Here is an 11,558-nt window from a genome sequence, read left to right on the forward strand (position 1 = left end):
AAGAACAGCGCTTAGCGAATAAGAGTACCGATATAATTGCACTTTATTTTGAATTCCGCACCTCGATACATTATGTACATTGTGCAGTCCCACATATTGAATATTTGGTGTGTGTCCTGAGAACTAATTAACTGTATTAAATAGCTACTCAGTCAGCTCTCAGAAGCAGTGTCCAGTGAAGAAACGTAACACAGTAGGTCAGTGCATCCCCAGCGACCTATAAATAACTTATCTACCTAGATTTCTAGATGTGTACTGTCTGTATCTTTCTCTCTTTTTTTTGTATTTTTTTCTGTTGTCATGGTGAAAAACCGTGTGCAATGTCTGTGTTCACAGACAAGATCACATATGAGTTGCATGCTAGGGATAGGAGATTCATGACATCTTTCTCAGTTCACACTGCATGCCCTTGCATTAATCACATAAGGAAGATGAAGAAAAAGGTGTGTGTACAACAGGTCGGACTAGTACATGTACAAGTACAGTTGTACATGTACAAGGTTTTTCATACTCATGACTTTAGTGGAGATAGCTCACGCCTGGAACCTGGTAAAAAATACATACTGTACCAGCCACTACAGTTGCTGCCTTCCAAGGAAGCCACCTGGCCCTGCCCACCATCAGAGTGCTGGAATCTCCTGTAAGTTCCTGGATGCAGTAAACTGCAGGAGCATGATTTGTGCTTGCACAGCCCTGGTTTCCAAAAGAGAAAATTTGTCATTCTGTACGCCTTCTCGTACTTAGTGTCAGTCCACATCCCATCCCACTTTGTCTTGAAGAAAGCACAAACAGGAAAAAAATCTGCAATAATCTTCATCTGCTGGTTGGTTCACTACAGAATGGTACATGGGCATCATTCTAAAAGAAGAAAAAGATGCTTCAGGGATCATCTCATCAGGGTTCACATTAGGGTGAACGTTTTTGTTTACATGGGCCCAGGTGGATTATCATCACCATCAGCATGCTGTTGATTCAACATCCATGGATACACTTTATGTTATGTGTGCATAGCTCAGAAGAGTTCTCGGCCGTGGAAGTCATAATGGTGTACATTCTATGTCATTGTTTGTCTCAGGTATTGGTCATTGCATCTAAGTTGGATGAGCGATGGATCTCACTGAGGGATCAACCAACCAATCTCTGATGTCTTCAGCCTCAGGCTCTGGGGGTCTCTTCAACATCACAGGCTTTGAGGAGGATGTCTCTAAAGATGACTCTCAGCTTACTGTGGAAGGAAGGTATGTGTACACGTGTGCTGATATCACACATTCCTGTCACTAGTTGTTAGATACCATTCGAAGATACAACAGTATGTATGTGTATTAAAACTTGTTTAAATACAAATGGGTAGGAACTTACACCATACACCTGTTTTTAAGAAAAACGTACTGTAAGTTCTGTTTTTAATGATGATGAATTTTAGCTTGCTATCCATCCAGGGATGATGCAAGCAGATGCAAGTATAAAAATCTGGCATCTGCAGTGTTGTTTGTTTACTTTGTTGACTCTTTTCAGTCAGTGAGGCATACTGCCAACAGCCATTGTGATTTTGCCTGCATTTGCATCCTCTCCTTGAATGGAGAAGAAGAAGAAGAAAAAAAAGGAGAAATCTAATCATGATTCACTATCTTCCAGTGATCTCCAGTCTTTCTGATTACTGCTCCTTTGCTTGAATATCAATTTTGAGATGTGGAAGTCGTTGAACCCGTTCTTCCATACGTGCACCCATTGAAGGTTTTTCTAATTGATCAACTATGCATATTTCCAGCTTTAGTCAGTCCACCACACCAAATGTCACTGGAAGCCTGGACCAGTCACTCAGTAATCCGCAGATTATTACAGACATCTCACAAGGTAAGCACAAAATGTTCATCTGAAATATTTTTCGGGATATCATTCATGTATTCACTCCTCCCACTGGTGTACTCTTCCGATCAGCTATCAGCCATTATGAATAGCTTACCTTGAAAAATTACCTCAAACAATGTTTTGACTGGCTATTTTACATAATTGCAAAATACATGTTTTATCATACGTGAAAAAAAAAAATGTAGTGTCCATAAGTGACATGTCAGATGTGTCATGTATAAACTGTATGAAACTTACAAGTGTAAACTTGGAGAAACCATAGACATTGAAAATAATGGGTAAGAATTTTTTTCACTTATGAATAGATCCTTGTCAGCTCCTATCTAAACCTTAGACACTTCACAACAGCACATTGGAGACTCAGTCTAAAAAGCTAATTTATATGAAAGACAGAGTTGTTTTATGTTAAAACTTCAAAGAGCTACTAACTACAGTTGACATCGAGTGCAAAATTTTATTATTATGCTAAAATTCACAGCATCATGAATTTAGATGACTTGTTAGTTTGGTGTTTAATGTGTCCAACAGAACCCTGAAAGAGTGCTGTGACCCTGATAGTAAAGTTCTCTTCCTATTTCATTTGATCACAGTGGACATTCTACAGCAGGATGCTCCTTCACAGGATGCCACGGATAACAACAAAGATGCAGAGGTAACAGTATCATTCATGAGCATGCTGTACGTGTGTCCTCGAAGAAATATCATTTGTATCAGAAATACAGCATCATGCTAATAGTATATAATCTTAGTGGATGCATCATTTGCAGCACACTGCACGCATAATGAAGAAGTAAGAATCAGCCCTTTGCCTCCATGCTGTTATCCAAAAAAGTAATGTCTGTAATCATCCTTTAGAAACTAACATCCGCTCAAGTTGTCAGATTTTTCAATTTTCATATGTCAGAGAGTAAAAAACAAAAACAAAACAAAAACAAAACAAAAAACAAAACAAAACAAACGACATACTGTGTCATGAATATAGTTTACATTGAAGGTGCAAATACAGTAAAGGAGGAATGATCATTAGAAATGCTATGCCACCAGTACTATACTGTTAGATCAGTGTTGCTGCCTTTGATTAGAGATCATATGATTAAGTATGTCAAATATAGTATTTTGAAATTACAGCATAAATAAACCTATGGAGAGGCTCTCCTTTTCTATGTGTTCATAAAAACATGTTTTCTCTTTCTCTTTCACTCCTTCAGACTGCGTCGAAGGGTAAAGGGGGATGGCCAAAGGGTAAGAAGAGGAAGATGAAACCCCTGAGGGACCACAACGCCCCACGGGCCCCCCACACAGGCTATGTGAGGTTCCTGAAGGAAGGCCGCGAGAAGATCAGAGCAGAGAATCCCAACATGAGCTTTGCGGAAATCACAAAGCTGTTAGCAGGCCAGTGGTCCAAAATGACCCCAATGGAGAAGCAGGTTAGTCTGCTTCTTTAGATATACATCGCACATTTGTTTGTAAACAATTTTAGGAATCTCTAATGTGTCATGGTGTAAACCCTGTGTGTACCACATTATTACCTCCGCCAAGGGAGAAGGTTGTGTTTTCATTACCATTAATTTGTTTGTTTGTCCATGTGCAAAATAACTCAAAAAGTTGTGCATGGATTTGGATGAAACTTGCAGGAAATATTGAGAATGACACAAGGAACAGATGATTGAATTTTGGTAGTGATCTGACATAGGGATTTTATGAAGGATTTTTTATATTTCGGCAGGTAGGGTCAATGAACTTGGGAGTTCAAGTTACATGTACGCATTTTTGAGGTTTTCACACAAGCACAAAAGTGCTTGCTCTAGTTTCTGCTACACGCAATGAGCAAAATTATAGAGAAAATTTTAAGCTGTTCTATGATATAACTTTTATGACAAATCTGTGATTATTTTTTCTTGCAAATGACCAGGGCCCCGTTGCAAGAAAGTTGCAATCAATTGCAAATAATTGCTAATTTTGAAACAACCATTCTGATCGGCTCAGGGTCTGCCCTATTAAGAAGACATGCATGCAACAATGATTTTGATTGGCCAGTGACAATCAGTTGCAAGTTGCGTTTAAACGCAAAGTTTCTAGCAACGGGGCCCAGGTTACATAATTGCACAGGCATGACTTTTGCACAGCACACAAAACATTTAGAGAAACATAGAATTTACTCAGAAATTTTCATTTCATTGCTCGGTGGCATTTGGCGTTTTATCGATCGGTTTGGGCAGGTTTGTGCATTTGAGCAAAATATGCGAACTTCGTACGCCATCGACTGAGACAGACATGTGAATGTGGCATATCAGATAAGCACTGAGTGTGGGGTGAAGTAACATGAAACACGTGTTGCAACCAGCTGGTTTTATAAAGTGTTGCGTTGAAGACCGTCACAACACTTACCTTGATCATGCTCATCTACCCGTAAATTTTGCTCAATCCTAGTAGGTTTTTACCCACCATGTCCCTCTCGACCTATTAGTGTATCACAATACATGGCCACGCAAAGGTAATGATAATCACAGGGTCCTCTAGTAGAGCAGTTGTAACATTGCATAGGCTACTTTGGAGAACAAGCACCATATTATTATGCCTTGTAGCAGATAAGCAGAGAATTGGCAGTATAGAAGATTAGGAGTGGTTGACTCTGCCCTTGTACATAACAGTGTAATATACCGCATAAATTTTGCATGATATGATCATCTCACTGTGTTGCATCACTCTCAATCCATCCCGGTATCAGCGCTACCTGGACGAGGCGGATCGGGACAAGGAGAGGTACGCCAAGGAGCTGCAGCAGTACCAGCAGACGGAGGCCTTCAAGGCTTTCACCAAGAAGCAGGAGGAGCGCAAGCTGCGCAACGAGATGATGGAGGCTGAGGAGTCCCAGATCAATGGCTCCTCCATGGACGTGAGCAAGGGGGTGCTTCTACTGTCTATGTCATAGGCCACATTTGAGCTCTAAAAAGCAAACTGCAGCAAACCAAACAATACCGTACCCTACCATACCATGCCAGTTTGGAAGCATTTGATGGAGAAAGCATACCTTATGAGTGACTTTCGGACTTGAGTCAGAGGGGTCACACATTGTGTGTGGCAACAGGGTAATGCACCTGGTGTGATTACATGTATGCTACATACAGTTTTCCTGAAAAGAGAATTAACTCTTTGCATTATGATATAGTACGTGTGACGCGTATTCTTCTCATGCCAACTTCAAAGGTACTATATGATATGGTTTAGGAGCACATCGAGAAGTGGTCCACTTTTGGCACAGTATGATACAATGTGGTACACTTTTGGAGTTTTTGAGCTCTCCTCTGTTTTGGGTATGGTACGGTACGGTACGGTACAGTATGCTTTAGGAGCGCTCAGATACACCCATAGTCATAGGACATAGTTGATTAGTACAGTAGTCTCCTGTATAATGGGATACAGTTTAAGCTTGTATTTGGTGCTCTGCTCATTTGACGCGCAGGTTGGACTATCAGTTATGCATGTTATGTTACCTGACATTAAATGTTGTAGGCATTTAAGGTTAAATGGGCATACATGCTTAAAGAATGCTCTGTTTTCATAGCTTCCAACAGAAAATCTTCAAAATGCACTTGAATATAAATTCTTAAAAAAAACTCTGACATGCTGAGAAGAGATACAGCCTTTAATATTTTAGCCTGTTGTTCATTTTGCAAACCTCAGTTGATCTTTGAAATTCACTAAAAGAAAACTAGTGAAAATTATATGGCAGATATTTCACAGACTTCATTAAAAGGTAACTGACACTGTGTATTTCAGTATCCCAATACACATTGAATTTCACCCTAGCCCAATACAATAAAGACCATTTTTACTAATGCTATTTACCATGGAAACAACAAATCAGCTGTCAAAATCCTGCGAATTTGCCAAAGTAGTTGCAACCATCTTTTTTTTTCTTTTAAAAAAAAAAAGTAAATGCTACAACATTTAATAGGCAGCGGAGCCCTGTAAATGCAGCTGGCATCAAAATAACTGAACTTCACTCTAGGATTACACCAGATTGCAAATTAGGGAAGGAAAATGACAGAGTTCATAGAATGTCCCATTTATTCCGAATGTAGGTGGATTGCTTGTCCTCCTATGATATCGTTTTCCTGTATGTCTATTGTTGCATTACTGTAAGTAAAATGACACCTCTTATTAGCTGCCAGTACATTATGAGCTTCAAAGTGCTCGAAGTGCTAATGATACGCTGTAATCTTTTCCTGATCAGTCTGCCAAAATTAAACTTTGCTCTCATATTTTTTTTTTTAATGAGCTGTAAGAAGCTTTCTACTAAAACCAGTCAGAAATATCTGTGAGAGGGACTTTCACAAAGCTGTTTTGATTAAAAAATCAGCGTAGTTACATGCAAGCAATATGGCAGAGAGAGAAACATAGAAACATATTCATTGGTATACCTATCAGGCAAAGCTATTTCCATTCATATGTTGGTTATTAGGATGCCACAAAATATCTATCTTGATTTTGTGACTTGACACCTCCATTTTATAAGCAGTGAATGACCTTTGCATTAGTCCTCTATGTTCTTCGAGTGCCGATTAGCACAGATAACTCCATAGCATTGTACACTCTGTCAAAAGCCCCTGGCAGGGAAAGAGTTAATTTACCATTTGCAGATGAAACAAAAACCCAACATTAGTGCTTTAACCCATTGATGACAGACTGATTTTGCTACAACACGCATTTCCCATAGGCACCTGCCTGAGTATTCTCGGAATTCGTCCTCAACGGGTTAAAATAGTTCTAAAACGTGAGTTGGGGATAGAAACAACCACTGTAAAAATGTGAATCCGTATAATCGATGTTAAGTGTTGTTGAATACACAAAATGTGAACAATAGTTTATGATAAAAATGTTTCCAGACTAAACCATACTACAGTTTCGGTTTATTGAGAAAAACACTGATATCTCCTTATATTTTAGGCTTTATTGCAAAAATGTTATATGGTAAGATGCTTTGTGATACAATAGACCTACACATATGCATCAAATGTGATATCTTGAACATTTTTTAAATCACTGCTTCCAAAGGTTAATAGGACCTTTAATCTTTCACTCCTTCACAATGACTGCTATCTTTCCCTTCCAGTTCATCGATGACAATAGGGAAGAGATTCCTGGCTTTGACATCCCTATCTTTACAGAGGAATTTCTGAACTACAACAAAGGTGAGTGACTATTAAAGTTTGATCAACTTTCGAGACAGTTTTAGACCAAAAGAGAGAGATTGAGGGATGAACATGTCAAATCGTAAACTGGATAGGGTTTGTGAAGTAAAACAAGGCTCAAAGTTTTCTGAGGACATTTTGCTGCCAGCAGACACAAAATGAGACAACCTTTTCTGCTGATCTAGTAGCCAGACCATCATGTGAAATGTAATCAAATAGCAAGTTTGCTGTCTGCTTTGCAGAGTATGATCCATTGCAAAAGTAGTTTATGGATGCCCAACTTTGTAACTGCATGCACACAAATCTAAAATCTTTTGTGGTATTGGGTATGTAAACTATAGCCCAAACTTTGATGAGGAGGGGGGAAGGGAATGATTTTTAAAAAAGATTTTGATGAAACTTGCTGGAAAGTTGATAAGGACATTAGGAACAGATGATTTAATTTTGGTAGTGATCCAGATGGCCATCTGGATCCAGGATTTTTTTTTTGGAAGGATTCAGTGCCAACGAATGAGGGAGTTCAAGCTGTGCATACATTGTACTTGAGGTGTGCATACATTATGTGCAGCATGCACAGTCAAGGCGCAGCAGGGAGCCGAGGTACCCATAGACTCTTGAGACACTACATTGGGAAATACAATGTAGGTTGATTTTCAGCATGTGTGTAGTCCTGGAAATGAGCTGCTTGGTGGAGGTCAGTGCTCTCCAAGTGCGTTTCTAATCTTACCACTGTCTCTCCTTGGCATGCAGCAAGGGAGAACGAGCTGCGGCAGCTGAGGAAGTCGACCACGGAGTACGAGGAGCAGAACGCCATCCTTCAGAAGCACATCGACAAGATGAAGGAGGCCATCGATAAGCTGGAGGCGGAGACTGTGCAGCAGCGCAACACCAATGTGGCACTGCAGAGCCACCTGCAGCAGCTGCGGGCAACGCTGACCGCCAACTTTGCCGGGGTGCCCCTTCCAGGTGAGCAACGTGGCAGTCCCATTAATGATGCCATTTAGCCAGGGTCCAGGACCCACTTCTGGGCCGTGGAAGTTCCAGGTTTAAAGATGCTATCTAGTACTGTCATAGCCTTATTTTGTAACATATATTACAAAGAACCATAGTTGGGCAAGAGAAAGATAAACTTTAGGCAGGACAAACTATGCCCTAAGCGGGAGGCACTAAGCTAGAGCTGGAGAAATTCCGATTCGGATGGGAGAGGTGGAGATTTTGTTAAAATGGCCTCAAGGCGGAAGATCTCCCATGGAGTCTCTGCTTCCGTTGTGACTTCATTTGCCTGGAATACAAAAGCCAATATTAGAGAATTTATCTTCCCAGCTGGTACAGAGGCATTTTGAAGAGCATTACATTTTCTGCTAATCAGAGGATTCAGATTGAATATTTTGTCTGTCTTGATTCCTTCAACATCTGATGCATGTGGAGTAAAGTTCTTCAGACCATTGGCATCTCTGCACAGTGTCTCACTGCCTCCTCTCCCCCTCCCGCCCCGCCCCCCGGCCACGTACAGCTCCTGAGGGAGAACATTTTCAAGAGAAAGACTAAAAGCAACACCTATTTCCTACATTTCTAGCCATGATCACCGCCACCATCCTTCAACTCCCCCCAACCCCCCATCCGATCCTATCCACCTCTCAGTGTGGTGCATGAGTGTCTTGTGAAGATAATACGTGTACATCTTGTGTTACTTGAATGTCCAAGGCTCGAACGAGGTGCCCTCATTGACCACAGTGGACTCCTACATGACCAAGCTGCACCAACTCATCATGGACTCACCGCAGGAGAACGAGAACCTCATCACTAACGTCAGGGAGATCGTCAACAGACTGGATCTGCACGGGTAAGGGTCGGAGCTGCTGGAGGCAGTCTGGTCACTTTGTGCTGCTCAGGGCAAGCAGTTTATTTTAAAGAGACATCTCTATTATTTTCTATCATTTTAACAAACACGCTTATAACAAAACTCTCGTTACAAAGAAGTTACAATTCAGACACCAAAATTATTAGCTATATGTCTTTATGTTCCATGTTGTTTTGCTGTAACAAAATATCAATACAGCGAAAGAAAACTGCCAGTCCTGAGGACTTCATTATAATGGGAGTCACCTGTAGTAGGCAGTGATCAAAACATAGCAACATTTTAAGAGTTTAAAGTGCTTTGGTTAGTACTTGGTGTAAAGCTAGTTTATTTCATTTGAAATTCAAACTTGCACTTACAATATATATGTTTTGTGGTGAATATATATATTTTTTCGTAGTTGTGAATTTAGACTGACCTATATCATATTGTGATTGAAAGAAACTGGCAGTTGTAAACCTGTATAGTTTTTCCTGTTATCTTACCAGTTTCCTGTTGTTTTCTTCATATTTTTCTGTTTTTCTTTTGATTCCTTGTTTGCTTTATATGTCTGCAGTGATGTGGATCCAAAATTATGACCAGCATGGGCTCACCAGTGATATGTTTTGTGGATGAAATACAACTTGTACAGCTGCACTGATATCAAAGAGGACCTGTGAAAAAACAGTCAAAAGGAGGGGAAGAAGATGGATGTTGCCAGGAAAAGAAAACAGCAACAACTGCAGTTTCTGATCCTCGTAGTAGAGACTCCCAAGTTCTCGCAGAACACGCTCTGATGGGAGAAGAGCTACAAACATGTAAATAAGTCCTGCTGTAAGTAAGCTGCCTGTATGTGTATGTTGTATATACAATCTTCTGAGGAGATTCCGGGATTTGCCAAAAAACGTCAAAAGAACAAATGAGCTGATGCACCCCTCCCTCACACCCTCTGCCCCTGGGAGTTTGTCGCCTTGGATGACGTGCGTGCCGCGGTGACAAGTTTTTTTCGCTCTCGACCTGCCAAGCGGAGTGGTAGATGCGAGGAAGATTAGGGTAATGGACAGATGGGTGTCGTGTAGCAAACAAACAATAGCTATGATTTATATCGATGTAGGTTTTGAATCATCCAGGATAACAACATGTACTAGTAACTCAATCTGTTTGACTGGACTTCTTTGCCATGATAACAAAGACAACAATTTTGTGACTTTACCGAGTCTCTTTTTCAGCTCTAACTGAATGGCAAGCGTTCAACCGTGACTAATGAATGGGTAATGCAACTGCCTTTATTGTTTAGACATCGAAGAATTTTCCGGATCACCGATTCGTATTTTAGTGGAAGGTTGTGTCGGAGTCCCCCTCCTTTGTTGAGGGAGGGACTTTTTCAAGTTCACATATACAGCTTCGCGGACGATCTGGTTTCCTTGTCGAGGATGGCATCTTCTTTGTCCTCAAAGCAATGTCCAGTGTGTAAACAATTATAGGCAGTAATATGTGACCGTGCACCTCAAAACGAACATAAAGTCGCACACACTGATTTTGCGCGAGGACTGAAAATTAGTGAAATGGGTCAACCTAGCCGAACTAGACTTTTTAATATTTTCTGAAAGAGCGGGTCTTCTTTTACATTATGCTGAAATTTGGTATCATAAAACGGGCAGGAAAGTGTGTTTTTTAGCAGTTTATCTCGAACATTTTTGGTAGAATAGTGTGATTATGTGTGTCTTTAGAACCCTGTTTTCATTTCTGAAAAACCTCGTCCACACTCTTCACTTTCAACTCTAGTAACTTTTGGAAGAATAGTGCTACTGCTTTGAAAGTTGGCATTGATTATGGACAGAATGTGTTAATGAGGCATGCTCAATTTCAATTCAATCTGATAATCCCTTCATTGTTGTTACTCTGATGGTTTACTTCCTGTTTTTTGTCCCATTCATTGCACAGCCAGCACGGTTTAGTAAAGATTAAGCGCTTGAATAGACACTGTACTTCAGAGCCGCTTTTCTCAGTTCACACTTTTCCTGAGTTTGTGCTTTCTTTCCAATATTTAGATAGGTTAGGAGAATCCATTTGATTTGAGTTATACATCATTTTAAAGCTTAAAGTCTGCTCTTTCAGAATATGGACTTAACTAAAAATTCATGTCTGGCGACTTTTTGTTTGTTTTGAGGTGCACTGTCACATATTGTCCATTCATCCATCACGGCTGAATGCTAGCTAGTCAGTTGGAGCCAAAAAAGTTACTTGGACAAGTCATGAAGATGTTATAAAGCTCTGTGTTTTTCACAAGGAGGTCCGGTCAAACAGATTCAACTATGCATTTTTAGTAGCTATGATTATCAATTTTGTTCTACGAGATGAATGTGTATACTAAATGTTCAGTCTTAACAAGAGGATATTATCGTGTAAAACTCAAAGGTACACTAGTGACTGGCACCATATAGTGAAGAGGAATGCAATACAATCAATTAGCATCCCAAACCCCAAGTGAATACATTTTCTTCAAAGGCAGTACCATTGACTGTTTTATGTTTCCATTGACATTTTTTTTTAACACAATGGAAATATTTACATTTTCTTCTTCTAATTTATAAGAGAGACTGCCACATGTGTTTATGTTTCCATTGACTTTTTTTTTTTAACACAGTGGAAATATC

The 11,558-nt window shown here is 40.1% G+C and overlaps 1 protein-coding gene across 1 annotated transcript; it reads left to right on the forward strand.

Moving 5' to 3' along the window:
- The first annotated feature begins 1,107 nt into the window (after positions 1-1,107).
- Positions 1,108-10,381, forward strand: LOC139734832 (high mobility group protein 20A-like). Its single transcript, XM_071645619.1, has 9 exons — positions 1,108-1,238; positions 1,769-1,854; positions 2,460-2,521; positions 3,078-3,296; positions 4,598-4,765; positions 6,986-7,064; positions 7,815-8,030; positions 8,769-8,907; positions 9,479-10,381. Exons 1-9 carry the CDS (start codon positions 1,108-1,110, stop codon positions 9,498-9,500), a joined length of 1,122 nt encoding a protein of 373 aa, XP_071501720.1. The 3' UTR covers positions 9,501-10,381.
- The last annotated feature ends 1,177 nt before the right edge of the window (positions 10,382-11,558 follow it).

The sequence above is a fragment of the Diadema antillarum genome, unplaced genomic scaffold (assembly GCF_040938485.1).
Source record: "Diadema antillarum isolate AM-2024a unplaced genomic scaffold, OU_Dant_1.0 seq00000550_RagTag, whole genome shotgun sequence".
NCBI lineage: Eukaryota > Metazoa > Echinodermata > Echinoidea > Diadematoida > Diadematidae > Diadema > Diadema antillarum.